General features: G+C 52.6%; 1 protein-coding gene across 1 annotated transcript in view; it reads left to right on the plus strand.

The window, feature by feature from the left end:
- Positions 1-14,400, plus strand: part of Lama1 (laminin, alpha 1) — a 115,744-nt gene extending 101,344 nt beyond the window's left edge. Inside the window, exons 52-63 of the mRNA XM_013517659.1 lie at positions 2,322-2,436; positions 2,562-2,732; positions 4,895-5,046; positions 6,245-6,430; positions 8,386-8,530; positions 9,542-9,654; positions 10,274-10,463; positions 10,615-10,773; positions 11,260-11,413; positions 12,456-12,589; positions 13,259-13,481; positions 13,923-14,400. Of these exons, the coding sequence (XP_013373113.1) occupies positions 2,322-2,436; positions 2,562-2,732; positions 4,895-5,046; positions 6,245-6,430; positions 8,386-8,530; positions 9,542-9,654; positions 10,274-10,463; positions 10,615-10,773; positions 11,260-11,413; positions 12,456-12,589; positions 13,259-13,481; positions 13,923-14,089 (1,909 nt within the window). The 3' untranslated portion in view covers positions 14,090-14,400. The remainder of the gene's footprint in view (positions 1-2,321; positions 2,437-2,561; positions 2,733-4,894; positions 5,047-6,244; positions 6,431-8,385; positions 8,531-9,541; positions 9,655-10,273; positions 10,464-10,614; positions 10,774-11,259; positions 11,414-12,455; positions 12,590-13,258; positions 13,482-13,922) is intronic.
- The last annotated feature ends 431 nt before the right edge of the window (positions 14,401-14,831 follow it).

The raw sequence follows: 14,831 nt of genomic DNA on the forward strand, positions 1-14,831 counted from the left end.
TGGGTACTAAGAATTAAGACTGCAACATTTTGGGGGAACACAATTGAACCCAAAACGTCAGTGTTTATTCAGAGTATTATATGCCACATTAATTGGGAAATAAAGCAAAACTTCAGCAGATTTTGTATTTATTGCCTTTAGAACATCTAAACATTTTTATTGTACGTAGAGGCCCACCCACGACTTTCTTTCGTACTTCACCCTCTCTGTAGACGTTGCACTTTCTGCAGACTTCTCTGGATTCTCCTTTGTGTAGTTAGTGTGCAGTGCATGTGATAACCCAAAGTCCAGCCCCAGGAAGCTGGTTGACAGCTGACAGAGCTGGAGACCATGGGATCCTTTTACAATACTGACCCATGCTTCACTTTCTGATGTTAATGATTTACATAAACTTTTTGGGTTTCATTGTCTTTGCTTTTGTAATTTTTTTTTTTTTTTGGTACCGGGACTCAAACTTGGGACCTTGCACTTGCCAGGCAGGTGCTTGTACCACTGAGCTATGTCCCTGGCCCTGCTTTTGTAATTTTGGATTGGACAAATGAAGCTCTAAGATGTTGGTACACTATTAAAAAAAAATACCATGTGTGAAAGACCAGCAGGGCAGACAAGATAGCTCCAGGCAAAGAGGTCACCAAATGTGACCAGCTTGGTGGATGTGTATAGCCAAATCTCTGTCAGCTCTCTGTCACCTAAGTAAAACCCTGACATAACTGACTGCAGAGGAGGAAAGGCTTCTGTTGGCTCAGAGTTTGGGAGGTGTCAGTCTGTGGTCTTTTGGGCTGCTGTGTTTGGACCTGTGGTGAAGCAGTGCCCTCATGCAGAGCACAGGTGGCGCAAGCTGCTCACTTCATGGTAGCCAGGAAGTAAAATGAGAAATAGGAAATGGCCTGGGTCCCCGTACCCCCTGCAAGACCACACCTCCAGTGACCTCACTTCCTCTACTAGGCCCCACCTCCAAAGTTTCCACCATCTCCCAGGAGTGCTTCAGGCTGGGGACCTTTTGAGGGCATTTCAGATCCAAATCGCATCACCTGTTTGTAGGCTCAGGTTTTTTTACAGAACCCTAATGTGTGGCTCTGGAGTGTGGCCATCCTGGCTGCAGCAGGTGAGTCGCCTGCATCCACTTCTCCACTCCCCTTCCCTCTGGGCCCCCAATCCCTACATTCTCCAAGGAACACAGATTGCACCCACAGCCCCTGCCTGGCCCTTGAAATGAATGCATGTAGATCACCGCTGAGTCATCTTACCTCGCTGCCCAGACAGAGCCAGGGCTGGAAGCTGTCTCCTTGTGCCCACTCTGGGTGGCCTTCCCGGCTGTGAGGGACCAGGAGCTTTCCTAGGGTCACAACTGTGTCGTAGTTTATCTACACACAGTGCAGACACTAGACCAGAGGGGCAGACTTCTTTGTTCATATTGGAAGAAGCTGAAAAGGACTGAAATGGTCCCAAATCCTGTGGCTGCTGGATGGTCCCAGTGCCTAGCTCAACACAGGGAACACAGCGAGGGTCGGCTGCTGCAGAACATGTGTCTGCCTGCTGCTCCTGTGACAGCTGACACATGGGGTGCAGCTCAGGGACACGTGGGAGGCCCTGAGTATAGCATGTGAGACCTTGGCCACCTGCAGCCTCCCCTGTAGGAACACCAGCTTCTGGTAAGAAGGACAGGGTACTGATCGAGACTGAGGTACAGAGTCCTCCCCTCCAGGTGTGCTTTGCCCTTTGGGCCATGTTTATGAATGCGCAATCCAGACAACAGCCAGCAGGCCCTCTCGCCCTCCGTCCCGGGGAGCAGCACACTCACACTGCCCCTGTGGGAGCGAGTGTTCCGCGCCACATGGAGACTGCATCGTTGTCTCTGCTTCCATGGCCTCCTGACAGTGCACTGCCTTTCTTATAACTGGCCTGTGCTTTAAGCCTATATTTCAAAATTCACCTTAAGTACACTTATTTTCCCATTTAACTTTTCGGCAGTACTGAGGGTTGAGCTTGGTGTGCTGAGCTCTATTCACACTTCTTGTATTTTGAGACAGTGTCTCGCTGTGTCATCCAGACTAGCCTTGAGCTCGTGATCCTCCTGCCTCGGCCCCCTGAGGAGCTGGGCGTGTGCCAGCGCTCCTGACTAAGAGACCTCTTTCATGGGGGCAGTCATCAAGCAGCCCGGTCCTGAGGAGATATTCGTTCCACCTGCAGGGCTCCCCATCATGAACCTCTCACAGGGTGTCGCTAGCACTTCCGCAGAGCGACACGTGGACACAGGTTTTCCGAAAGCGGAACTGTGACTCCACACTTCATTGCAGTTGTTCTCCTGTCCTTCTCTGCAGGAAAGGCATCACCAGCAAAAGCTATGTGGGCTGCATCAAGAACCTGGAAATATCTAGGTCCACCTTCGATTTGCTCCGGAACTCCTACGGCGTGGGCAAGGGCTGCGTCCTGGAGGTGGGACTGCTTACCTTAATATCGGGGCAGCTGAAGGCAGCCAGCAGCGGGGTGGGTGGGGGAAGATGCGGACAGAGCGGGCGCCCCCCCACCTACAGCAGGCTCACCTCCCTGCCCTGTCCCAGCCCATCCGCAGTGTCAGCTTCCTGAGAGGCGGCTACCTGGAACTGCCACCCAAGCCTCTGTCGCCGGAATCGGAACTGCTGGCCACATTTGCCACCAACAACAGCAGTGGTGTCATTCTGGCTGCCATTGGCCAGGATGTGGAGAGGCAGGGCCGGCGCCCCAAGCCCACGGTGAGTGCATTTTAAGCAGTGGGAGTGATTGCTGCTGCGCGGCTGCCCCTAGGAGTCAGTGGTTTCTTGTGCGGCATCATCAGCCTCCTGTGTCTGCAACTGCAACAAAGGTCTCTGCCACCACGAAAGCGGCTGCAGATGAGCTGTATGTTGTGCACTGTGCACCGTGTTCGTTACTCTTCACTCTAAAGCCCAAACAGCAGGTCCTTCCGTTCTGCTCAGGTCACGGCTGCCTCTCTCTGTTTAAATTTGAAATTTGAAAGAGGCAGACAGGAGTGTGACCACAGTGAGCGCGTTGGCAGCCGACGTCTCCCTCCTGGTTGGTCGGGATAAGAGGGTACTAACTGTCCTCCTGAGAGTGGCTGGTGCACCTGCAGTTTATGCAGCAGGACACAGAGACACTGCTGCATAGCTGTTACCACACTGCAAAGCAGATGCAGCCTCTTCTGTTCTACTGCTGAGCAAGAGATGGATTCAGAGAAGCCAGGGTCACACAGCTGTAGGGGCAGAGCTGGTCCTGAAGCACCACAGACCCTAATTGACGTGTGTGTGTGTGTGTGTGTGTGTGTGTGTGTGTGTGTGCGCGCTCGCGCTTGCTTTGAGACAAGCTGGCCTTAAATTCACAGCTATTCTCCGACCTTAGCCTCCCTAGTGCTGGGATTCTAGTCCTGAGTCACCACACCTGGCTCTAAACCATTTTAAAACAAACATTTCAGTAGCGTTTAGTGCACTCACAATGTTATGAAGGCGCCCTTGCCATCTAGTTCCAAATATTTGCACCGCCTGTGCCCCAGGAAGTAGGGGCTCACTGGCCACCTCCCCTTCCCACCCGGACAGTCAGCAGGTTGCCCTCGGTGTCTGTGGCTGGATTTAACCTATCCCAGACATTTCACATAGATCAGCTCACACAGGCTGTGACCTCATTGTGTCGGACGTAACATGTGTTCGGTGTCTGACCACAGGGCCACCTGTCTTAGCGCTATTGCTTGTCAGTGCCTGAATCGTGCCCCTTGCCCATACCGCACACTTCATCAGCTGCCCTTAGATACCCAGGTTATCCCTGCTGTTTAAGCTGTTGTGAGCAGCACTGCTGCGAATATTTGTTTGAGTCTCTGTTTTCAGCTCTTCTGGACCAATTCCTAGGAGTAGAGTTGCTGCTCATGCGGTAACTATGTTTAACCGTTAACTGTTAAACTGCCAAACTCTTTCCCTCTGCCAGTTGTGTGTGTGTGTGTGTGTGTGTGTGTGTGTGTGTGTGTGAAAGAGAGAGAGAGAGATACAGGGGATGCAACCCAGGGAAAGTACCCCTGAACTGCATCCTCAGACCCTTTTATTTTTAGTTTCAAACAGGCTCCCAATAAGTTTCTCATGCTGCCCTCAAACTTAACAAACCCCTGCCTCAGCCTCCTGAGTACCTGAGATTCCAGGCATGAGGCACCAGTCTAGACAGGGTCACTTGTACACAGTGTCTTACTAAGGCAGCAGACAGGAGTGGTATTAATCAGTGCTAGCAATCCATTTCTTGTGGCGTTATATACTGTTACGCTTTTCAGCAGTGCAGCACAAACTTTAAAGACCTTCAGACATTTTCAAATCCATAGGTTCTTAATGTCACTTTTAGAAATGTGGGAAAAATTCCACAGGCCAGTGTAAGACTTAATTAAATGTCCTACTGTGTGATAATAAAAAGTTAGAAACCATTTAAAATGTCATTAGTAAAAAGACAAATTACATTCACTTGTTGGTCCATCATGTAGCAGTAAAAAGTAAATGTGGGGCTTGGTAAACATGGGAATCTGTGAGATGGTCAGTGAGAATAAATACTGCATGTGCAATATAAATGATAGGAAAGACATCAGAAAATAATATATATTTGAAACAGCTGTAGTGGTGAAATTCTTAAGTAACGGCTCACTTTGTGTTCATGTTCCTTCATTATCTATGGAAGATGAAGGTTTTAAAAGTCATTTCAGCCGGAAGTAGTGGCACATGCATGTAATCTCAGCAATTGGGAGGCTGAGGCAGGAGGATCACCACGAGTTTGAGGCCAGCCTGGGCTACAGAGTGAGTCCAGACCAGCCTGCATTCCATAGCGAGGCCCTGTCTCAAAAAAAGGGAATAAAATAAAACGAAAGTGTGGGAACTCTCCCTGCTCTCTGCAGCCCTTCTTCGCCATCTTGCTGGTTGACGGCCATGTGGAAGTGCACGTCAGTCTTGGGGACGGGACCAGCCTGCGGAAGGCCCTGGTGCACGGGCCCTCGGGCACCTACAGCGACGGGCAGGAGCATTCCATCTCCGTGGTGAGGACTCGGAGGTACGGTGGCCGGCAAGGCGGGAGGGAAGGTGCTTGTGCCAGAGGTTTTCAGTGGGCCCTTGACGAGGCATAGTGTGCCCCTCAGTGACCGGGATGACCCGAGGGTGGCATCGTTAGCAATCTGAGTTTTTATCATTTCTAAAACACTTCTAGAAACATGCCAGAATGCTTCCTTGGGGTCAGTTTCCTCTGTTCATCACAGGGTGGTTGTAAACTTTTCGTAGGTGAACAGCCTTGACCCTGCCCTTTGCTGGGATCGATATAAACCGTCTTTACACTGGAATAACTGGCAAATACATAGAATGAGAGTACCAGCTGCTGGACAGTAATATACAGTACTGATGGTGAATAAGAAACAGTATATTTTCAACATTCCCATATGTTGTCCTTCAATATCACAGACCCCATGTTTTAAAAGCACAGAAGTTTTTATTGTAGGTAGAGGTTAAAAGCAGTTTCAGTGGGATTTCACAGCATTTCATTCATTTCTGGAGAACGCTCCATTGTAAGTTTTAGCGTTCAAGGTGCACCTTTTCATTCACACATCATGTTTTGTTAAATTTTACCTTCAGGGGCTGGGGATTTAGCTCAGCGGCAAAAGCGCCTGCCTGGCAAGCGCAAGGTCGTGAGTTCGGTTCCCGGTACCGGAGAAAAACCAAAAAAAAAAAAAAAAAAAGAATAAATTTTACCTTCAAGGAAATTTATTATTAAGAACTTCCTGGAAATGACTCACGTTTATCCTTCTTTATGTTAAATGAGATCAGTCAGACACACAGGCTTTTTCCCTTCAGTACCGGGAATCAAACTCAGGACCTTGCGCACAAACTCAGGCAGGGGCTTGTGCCACTGAGCTATATCCCAGGCGGCACACAGGCTTAAGTACTGTTTGGTTTCTGTTATATGAGAAACCCAAAATATAAATAAAGAGCAAAATAAAAGATAGATAGTCAGAGGTAAGAAGATAGATTTTGTTCACACGGGAAGGGGATCGGGAGGTAGAGGGAGGGGAGACAGACACTGGAGGGAAGGGTGTGTTGTTTCTGTACCAGCTCCTTAGAAGGAATGAATGTCTTTATGTATGGTAAACATGCGCGAATAAAAATTTAAAATACTGATTAGAAAAGAGCTGGCTGGAATTACGCATTGAAATGGGGCTGGGGTCTCGTTACCCTGAGATGATGTTATGTTCTCCTTGTAGAATTCTCACTGTGCAGCTGGATGAGACGAATCCTGTGGAGGTGAGGCTGGGCCCCTTAGCAGAAAGCAGGACGATCAACACGACCGCCCTGTACATAGGGGGCGTCCCCGAGGGGGAGAGGACATCGATGCTCAAGATGAGGAGATCGTTCCACGGCTGCATCAAAAACCTCGTCTTCAACATGGAGTGAGTGTCCCGGGCTCTGGGTGTTTTCCCCTCGCTGCTGTCCCCCTCACATTGCTGTGACTCCTGAACGGAAGGGCAGACGATCCTCGCTGTTCCATCGTGAAAGTCCCCCAAGTGGACTTTATTAGATGACAGTGACAGATAGACCCGGTCATCATACTGTGTACTTAAAAGTCATTGAACACCGTGGGTTTGTCGATGCACTCACTGTTGAGGTTAAAATATATTTCTGATATGCACTTATGACAGCAATGGCGAACCTTTGAGAGACCAAGTGCCCAAACTGCAACCCAAAACCTACTTATTTATGGCAAAATGCCAGCACTGTAGTTAAACCTGAACGTTCGATGCTTGGCTGCTGCGGTGATTTGGGTCACACGCCGACAGAGGGCTCGGCATAGCTACTATGACTTGCAGGCCATAGGTTCACTGCCAGTGATTTAAGAGAATAGAGATTGCATGAGGCTGCTTTCTTGCTGTCTTTAGTGTTTTGCAAGGAGCATTTCTTTTTTCTTTATTTCTTGTTTTGTTTTGGTTTGGTTTGTTTTGTACCAGGAAATGGACTCACGACCTTGCGCATGTCAGGCAGGCACTGTGGCGCTGAGAACTTTTTTTTTTGTTTTTTTTTGTATTTTTGAGACAAGGTCTCACTACGCAGTTCAGGCTGGCCTTCAATTCACTTTGTAGCCCAAGCGGGTCTTGAACTTGCAGCAATCCTCGTTTGTGCCTCAGGCTCCCGAGTGCTGGGATTACAGGTGTGCGCCCCCACACCTGGCTGGAGAATACTTTTATAACAGAGCTGCTGGCAATGTCAGATGACTAATGCTTCTGCAAAAGCAGTCACCACATAACTAAGAACCGGCGGTCTGCATCACCCCAGCGGAACTCGATGAGCAGAGGACTGCCCCATGCCTGTGGCTATTTGTCCCTCCCCTCCTTGTGCCTTGTTCAGTGCTTGGAGAGAAATCGGGGCTCCACCCTGCAGGCCAGGAAAGTGTGTGGAGCCCAGGAAACAGAGGCCCCACCTGGCTGGGCTGCTGACCTGTTTGCAGCCTGGGTCTTCCAGGGTCACACTGTCTTTCTCTGTGAAAGTTTTGGAGTTTCTAGAATTGGCAAGAACACACCGTACCACTGGTCTCAACCCAGTTACAATGTGGGCGCCCCAGGTTGGGTATGAGTAGGGTGTGGAGCTGGTCCCCCCTGCTGGCTGTGAGGCCCCACGTTCATCCACTCACTGGGCACCTTCCACTCCTAAAGGCCATGAGGCTGTGCTGCCCGGAGCCGGGCCCAAGGGAGCCCCAGCAGCACCCGCAGGCCCACAACATCCTGCTGGAGCTGCAGAGGAAGGGACGCAGGAGAGGAAGGGACGCAGGACAGGTAGAGTCCAGGACCTGGCGAGGGGAACCCTGTCAGCTGGAAGTCAGTGAGGGCTGCTCTGCAACCCGAGACAACTGAGGGACAGCGCTGGGCTGCTGCACCCTGGTCACCACTGTGAGGACAGCAGGGCGGGTGCGCTGCCCACGGGACTCTTGATTGCAGAGAAAGATGGTCAGTCGCAGGACTCCAGGAGTGGCTTTTCAAGGGTATTAAATTGCTCAGTGATCACATTCAGTTCTCGTTCAGCTCGGTTTGTGACCAGAATTGAGGGATTACATTTGTGAGCCGAGGCACCACTGTATCTGTCACCTGCAGTTCCAAGTACTAGGATCAAACCTCCCGTAGTGTAAGAAAATCTTTACATAAAAGTATCGATTCCTCTCCTTCCAAACAATGCCAAGGGATGGAGCTATTTCTTCCATGTAAATTTCATATTTTTTTTCACTTTTTGTCTTCCTTTTTATTAAAAGCAGGCAGGCTGTGCCCTGGAGCGCACGTGCGACTGGGGAAATGGCACGCTAGGTGGTGTAAGAACTGTGCATCCTTCACCTTGAAGACACTTTCTGGTTTGCACGTAGGCTTCTGGATTTCACCGGTGCAATGGCCTCGGAGCAAGTGGACCTGGACAGCTGCCTGCTGGTGGAAAGGCTCCAGCCAGCCCCTCGAGAGGAGGAGGAGGAGGAGGTCAAGCTGCTGCCTCAGCACCGGGCTGTCCCGCGGCCAGTGAGTGCAGCTTTTGCAGGGCTTCCAGCCGGGAGGTTAGAGGGACAGCGTGTGCTGCAGCAGGTGATGGGGCGCAGCTCCCAGCCCAGGGAAGCTGGGCCTGGAGCCAGTGTGAGGCCTGGCAAGGTGGTGGTATCCGGGGCCAAGGCCGGGCACCCAGGAGCCGAGGTGGGCCAGAGAGGAGGAGGACCGGGGTCAAGGCTCTGCCTGCCAAGCTGCAGGGACAGGCCAGTCGCCCACAGACACCCTGGCTGTCTATAATGTGGGCCTCATTCCTGCCTTAGATTTAGCTGGGGAGGGCTGGGGATTTAGTTCAGAGGCACAGCACCTGCCTGGCAAGTGCGAGGTCGTGAGTTCAATTCCTGGTACTGGAAAAAACAAACAAACAAACAAAAATTACAGATTTAGCTGGGGAAACACAATAAGCACTTAGACGTCAGCTCTTGGGCACACAATTGTTGCTTGAGAGAAAGGTTTGATATTCAGAGAAGCGAGGCTTTGTTCTCTTTCACTTCCCGCCTCTGACGCTGTCAGGGCCAGAAGTGGGCCACTTTGACACCGCAGGAGGCCCCTCGTCCCCAAGCACTCCCTTCCCTACCGGGCCGGTCTCAGGAGTCCAGGATGGCTTTCTTTGTGGCAGCTGCACAGCCTGAGGTCTCAGGGTGTGGAGCCCCATGGGACAGCCAGCACCCCCCAGGGACCGTGCTGAGCTCTCTCACCATTCCCAGGCTCTAGCTATGTCTCCAGGCTCCTGGGGTAGGTACAGGGACAACCTGGCAAAGACCCTGGGACGCCTGTGTCCTCAGGAAGGTCAGAGACTTGCAGCAGGCTGGGGTGGAAGACACAGCCTCCCTACCCGTGCTCAGAGAGAAAGCGCATCCGAGCGCATCCTTTCAATCAAGGCTGCCAGAGCGCAGACCCCCTTGGGGCTGGCTGTCACGGGACGGGTCTGCCTGGTGCTCTTCTTGGGTCCTGGGCAGCAGCGGAGGATCCCCGTGTGGTCTCTCGCAGGGCCGGTGTGCAGTGGACACAGTTCCACAGTTTGTTCCCGGTGCCCACCAGTTCGGCCTCTCGAAGAACAGCCACATGGTGCTGCCTTTTGACCAGTCGGAGGTCAGGAAGAGGTAGGTGCTGCCTGCAAGTCCCTAAGCGCGCGTCATTGGCTGGGGGCTCAGGAAGGGCTGTGGATGCCGAGTTCCCCTACAGCTGCCTGTCAGATGCAAACCTCCGCCACACCCGCCGTGTCCGGGCTCCTGCCTGGCGGCCACTTTAAACCACACCCTTCTTCTGAGCTCCTCACCCCCATCCTGAACACATGAAGGATTTTCCCATTAGCCTGTGTGGGGCCTGGCTCCTTGGGGTCATTACACTTAGAGCTCAGTGGAAATGCTGCCTTCACAGGGCAGAGTGCCTACCTGGTGGCTTCCTGAGACCCCGCTGCGGCTCTGCTGTCTTCCTGGTGTTACCTTCGCAGAAGGGACCCTCTTCCTTGCAAGCTCACACTCCATCCTAGAACAGATCCCACAGACAGGGAAACAGTAGCCACCCTTTTTTTTATTCATTATTTTGAGAGAGCATCTCACTACATTCCCAGTCTGGGTCTGAACTTGCAATCCTCCTGCCTCACCCTCCTGGCGAGCTGGAATCACAGGCATGCACCTCCACGCCCAGATCTCAGAGGCTGTGTTACATCCTGCAAGCGCGACCTGTTCTTTGTGGTACCGAGCCCTCTTTCTCCTCCAGGCTCCTGGTCCAGCTCAGCATCCGGACGTTCGCCTCCAGCGGCCTCATCTTCTACACAGCCCATCAGAACCAGGTGGACCACGCCACACTGCAGCTCCACGGCGGCTACCTCGTCTTCACATTTGACCTCGGCAAGGGCCGGACCCGCGTCTCTCACCCTGCGCTGATTAGTGACGGCCGCTGGCACATGGTACATCCCCGAGGAGGATGCGGTCGCCTGGTCCAGCTCCATCTCCCTGAAGGGAATCCTGCCTACGTCCAGCCGCCCTGTGTGTGGCATCCGCCCACAGGATGTGGGGCCCTGGGACAAAGAAACATTATGGATGTTTTCCTCCCTGTAGGTGAAGGCGGAGTACTTTAAAAGAAAAGGCTCTGTGACTGTTGACGGCCAAGAAGCCCCCGCGGTGACCACAGTGGGCGACGGAACCTCACTGGATGTGGAGGGAAAGCTGTACCTCGGGGGCCTTCCCCCAGACTACCGGCCCCGGAGCATCGGCAATGTAAGTGGGTTCTCTGAACAGGCCGCGTGGCCTTGGTGGTGATGGAATCTATCTCGTAGGGGACACCGCTCCTCGCCTATCATGACCTTGCCACTCACCTGTGGGAGGCGGAGCTTTCAAAGCAGGTTCAGTGTCCAGTGCTCTGGCTGCCCCCAGAGTCTGGCCAGCGCCTCTTGCTGGTCAGCAAAAGAGCATTTCACCTCCTCCCCCAGTAGCTCTGCAGCTTCAGGGAACTCCGGTGGATTTATGTCTGCACCTTAGAGAATGCAGATTCTCAATGCGTTTGAGATTTCACTAAAATAATAGAAAACAGTGTCACCACATGGATATTCAGCAAAACTCCCCAAGTCAGACCGTCGTGTGAGGCATTGTAATAATTACATTTTAAAAACCAGAAGGTACTGCTGTGACATGCTTTGCTGGAACAGACCTGATGAAGTGTAGGGACACTGGTATGGCGGTGTGGTTACGACCTCCTTGCTCTAGGTCACACACAGCATTCCCGCCTGCATTGGGGAGGTGACGGTGAACAGCAGGTCACTGGACATGGGCAGTCCGGCGTCTGCCTTGGCCGTGGACAGATGCTACGCAGTGGCTGAGGAAGGCACGTTCTTCGACGGAAGTGGCTATGCAGCTCTGGGTATGTATTACCCCGGCGCCAAGAACTCTTGGGCTCCTCGTGGCTCTGAGATGACATGGATCCAGGAAGTGGACCAAAAGACAGGACCCAGATGGACAGGGCCACATGGGGGATGGATGGAGTCCAGGGTTCTGGTTTGTTCCTGATTTCCAGTACGGTCACAAGGTATGAAAGCCTTTCCTAGTCCTGTGCTCTCCAGGTGATCTGATTGGATGGCTTCTCCTGCCGGGGCTGGTGTGACCCAGACAGAAGGGGGACAGGTTCTGGCTTTACCTGTATTTCCCCAGATGTATGTAAGACACTTTACCATCCAAGTTAATCAAACGTCTTAGTCACCTTCTCATTGCTGGGATGAAATACTGGATAGCTGTAGCTTAAACGACAGGTTTAACTGGGCTCATGGTTGCCAGGCTCCATGCCAAGGGGCTGGCAGAGGAGAGCTGCTCAGAGCATGGTGCACAGGAAGCCAGAAGGGAGAGTACCCCTTCCAGGCCAAGCCCTGGGAAGTCTCTTCTGGCCAGACCCCCTCTCCTACAGCAAGTCAGTGCTAAGCCATGACCTGGCACCTCTAAAAGCCCGGCCTGTGTGCACAAGGCCATTGGGGACATGTAGATCTAGACCATACCTTCAAAGTCTGCATTACAGTTGGCAGTATGAACCCTAGAGCAGGCGGCCACAAAGGGGCTGTGGTCAGAAACAGGAGGGACAGGGGGCCACGTGGACCTGTCCCCTTTGCCCTGTGCTTCTGTCCACTCCAGGGTCTCAGCTTGCCCTGGGCAAGGTTCCAAGACACCACCTCCCCCGATTTGTCCCCAGCCCTGGACACAGGAGCTGCCTGCTGTTGCTCAGATCCAGTCGGGCATCTCAGAGTTTCTATCTCCCGAATAAAGAAATCACCCATGCAGTCTGCACATGGAAAACCCCATGGGGCATGGTGTGCTGTGGGGGCAGAGCTGCAGCAGGTGCTGCCCGCGGCCAGGTGTCACCCCCAGCCACACCACTCCGTAGGGCTCACCCCCATCCCTGTCCTTGTGTTTTTCAGTCCGAGAAGGCTACAGAGTTCGATCAGACTTAAACATCACGCTGGAGTTCCGTACCTCTGCAGAGAGTGGTGTCCTCCTGGGCATCAGCAGTGCCAAGGTGGACGCCATTGGCCTGGAGATTGTCCATGGCCAGGTAGGTGCAGGCTCCCGGGGTCCCCTGATTCAGGTCCAGCAGTGGAAACACAGCAGCTGCTCCTAGACCCAGGCTTGCCCCTCGTGAATGGAGTCAAGGGAAGGCTCTCGCAGTGTGTTTCACTGGCATTAGTACACGATCGCACAATTGCGGTACATGGTGGTCACACTCACCAGGGAGAGTCGGTGTGGGTGCATAATACATCTTAATCTTTTTTACACCCCTGACTGGGTGCGCTTTGGAGGTGGTTGGGGGCGTGGCTCAGGCAGCCGGTGCTGGGCGTGGCCCAGGTTCTCGGTTCCACCTCGGGCTCCTGTCCTGCCGAGAGGCACAGCGGAGGGCGCTCCTCAGCCCAGGACACTGATCCTTGCAGAACGCAGGTTGCTGCCGCTGCTGCCCTCAGTGGTAGAGCTGCTCCCATTGTCGGAGGGGTTGGTGCAGCGGGGTTGCTCCCGTGTAGGTGTCGCCGCTTGGCAGCCCCTGCAGTCGCAGTGGCCCTGTTACTTCCCCAGATGCCCCGAAAATTAGACCCAGTCAGAGAACCACGAGGGGCCCCACACGTCCTTTCTGGGTGCGGGGCGAGGGCAGTCCTGGGTCCCCCTGGTCCCCTCAGCACCGTGACTCACCCTGGTGAGAGGGCGGCTCCTCACTGCGCTCTGCTCTGCCCAGCTCCTGTTCCACGTCAACAACGGTGCAGGCCGGATAACGGCCACGTACCAGCCCGCGGGCAGCAGCAGGCTCTGCGACGGACAGTGGCACACGCTCCACGCTAGCAAAAGCAAGCACCGCCTGGCACTCAGCGTGGACGGCCGCACGGTCGGGGCAGAGAGTCCGCACCCGCAGTCCACCTCAGCCGACACCAACGACCCCATCTACATCGGGGGCTTCCCAGGTACGTGGGGACCCTGCGTGGCCCATCCTCCCCGAGAGCAGGCTCGGTTCAGGGGTGAGGAGTGGAGATCGGACAGAGTTGTCCTAAAAACTTAGGAGAGCTAAGGTAAGGTCCATGCTGAGGTGAATCCCGAGGCGAGGTCTGGCAGCCCTGGGCGTGGTGCTTTGAGCTGGAGGATGCCGAGGAGCTCGCTCACCCCAGGGGCCCCCCAGCTGAGAATCACAGGGGACACCTGTGAGCTGTCCCCTCAGGTTTGGACTAGAATGTGCATTTTGGGGGTTCCAAGAAGTTATTCAAATGCAGGCACCTGTGTAAGTCCCCAGCATTAACCTATTAAAGGACGTGCAAATACTCACTTTGGATGGACAACCTGCCTGAGACGATTTGGCTCCCTGTCCATCCCCAGGCACTTGACATGCTCTGTTCCCCTCTCGCCCGCAGCGGACGTCAAGCAGAACTGCCTGAGTAGCCGGACCCCGTTCCGGGGCTGCCTGAGGGGGCTCACCCTGGCCAGGAGCCCCCACGTGCAGACCCTGGACTTCAGCCAGGCCTTCGAGCTGCGCGGGGTCTCCCCACACTCCTGCCCCGGGGTCGGGCCGGCGCCCTGAGCCCCAGACGTGGCCTTGGTGGGCATTGTGGCTACTAGGTTGAGAACTGCTCCTGTGGATTGAACTCTCTTCCGTTCCCATCTCGTTTCCAACTCAGGTTGAGTGTTTCCGGAAAAGTGTTCATGAGAAACTCAAACCACGTCTACAACGAATACCTCTTAAATGTACATGGTCTTCACTGGCCTTTTTTAAAAGTTTTTTTTTTTTTTTAATGAATTTTTGTGAACATTGAATGTTCTTTTTAGTACTTTACAGTATTATGTTTTTGTATTCTGAGCTCTTAATAAAATGTTACCACTCACTGGAAAACATTGGAGCAGAGTATGGATGTTTTCATTTCTTTACGAATTTTTAAACATTTTTATTGGTACATGTTTGCAGTATGTAATGATTACATTCGTCATTGGGAATTCATATGTGGACAGCACACATATAATTCTCTTTATGTCCCTTGGCCCCTTCTCTATCTCTTGGTCCTCCTTCGCAAAAAGGTTTTATTCCCTGTTCCCCATTATCTTTTTCATATTTTGCTCTTTCATTTATATTTTTGATTTCTCATATAAGAGAGAATGGGATATTTAAGCTGTGTGTCTGATTAATTCATTTTGCATTATAGTCACAAGATATAACCATTTTCTTATAAATAACAAGTTTATCCTTTATGACAGAGTAGTACTCCATGGTGTATAAATTCTATAGTTTCCTTACCTATTCGTCTGTTGGTGGACATACAGGCTGGTTT

The sequence above is a fragment of the Chinchilla lanigera genome, unplaced genomic scaffold (genome assembly GCF_000276665.1).
Source record: "Chinchilla lanigera isolate Chin_1 unplaced genomic scaffold, ChiLan1.0 scaffold00001, whole genome shotgun sequence".
Lineage (NCBI taxonomy): Eukaryota > Metazoa > Chordata > Mammalia > Rodentia > Chinchillidae > Chinchilla > Chinchilla lanigera.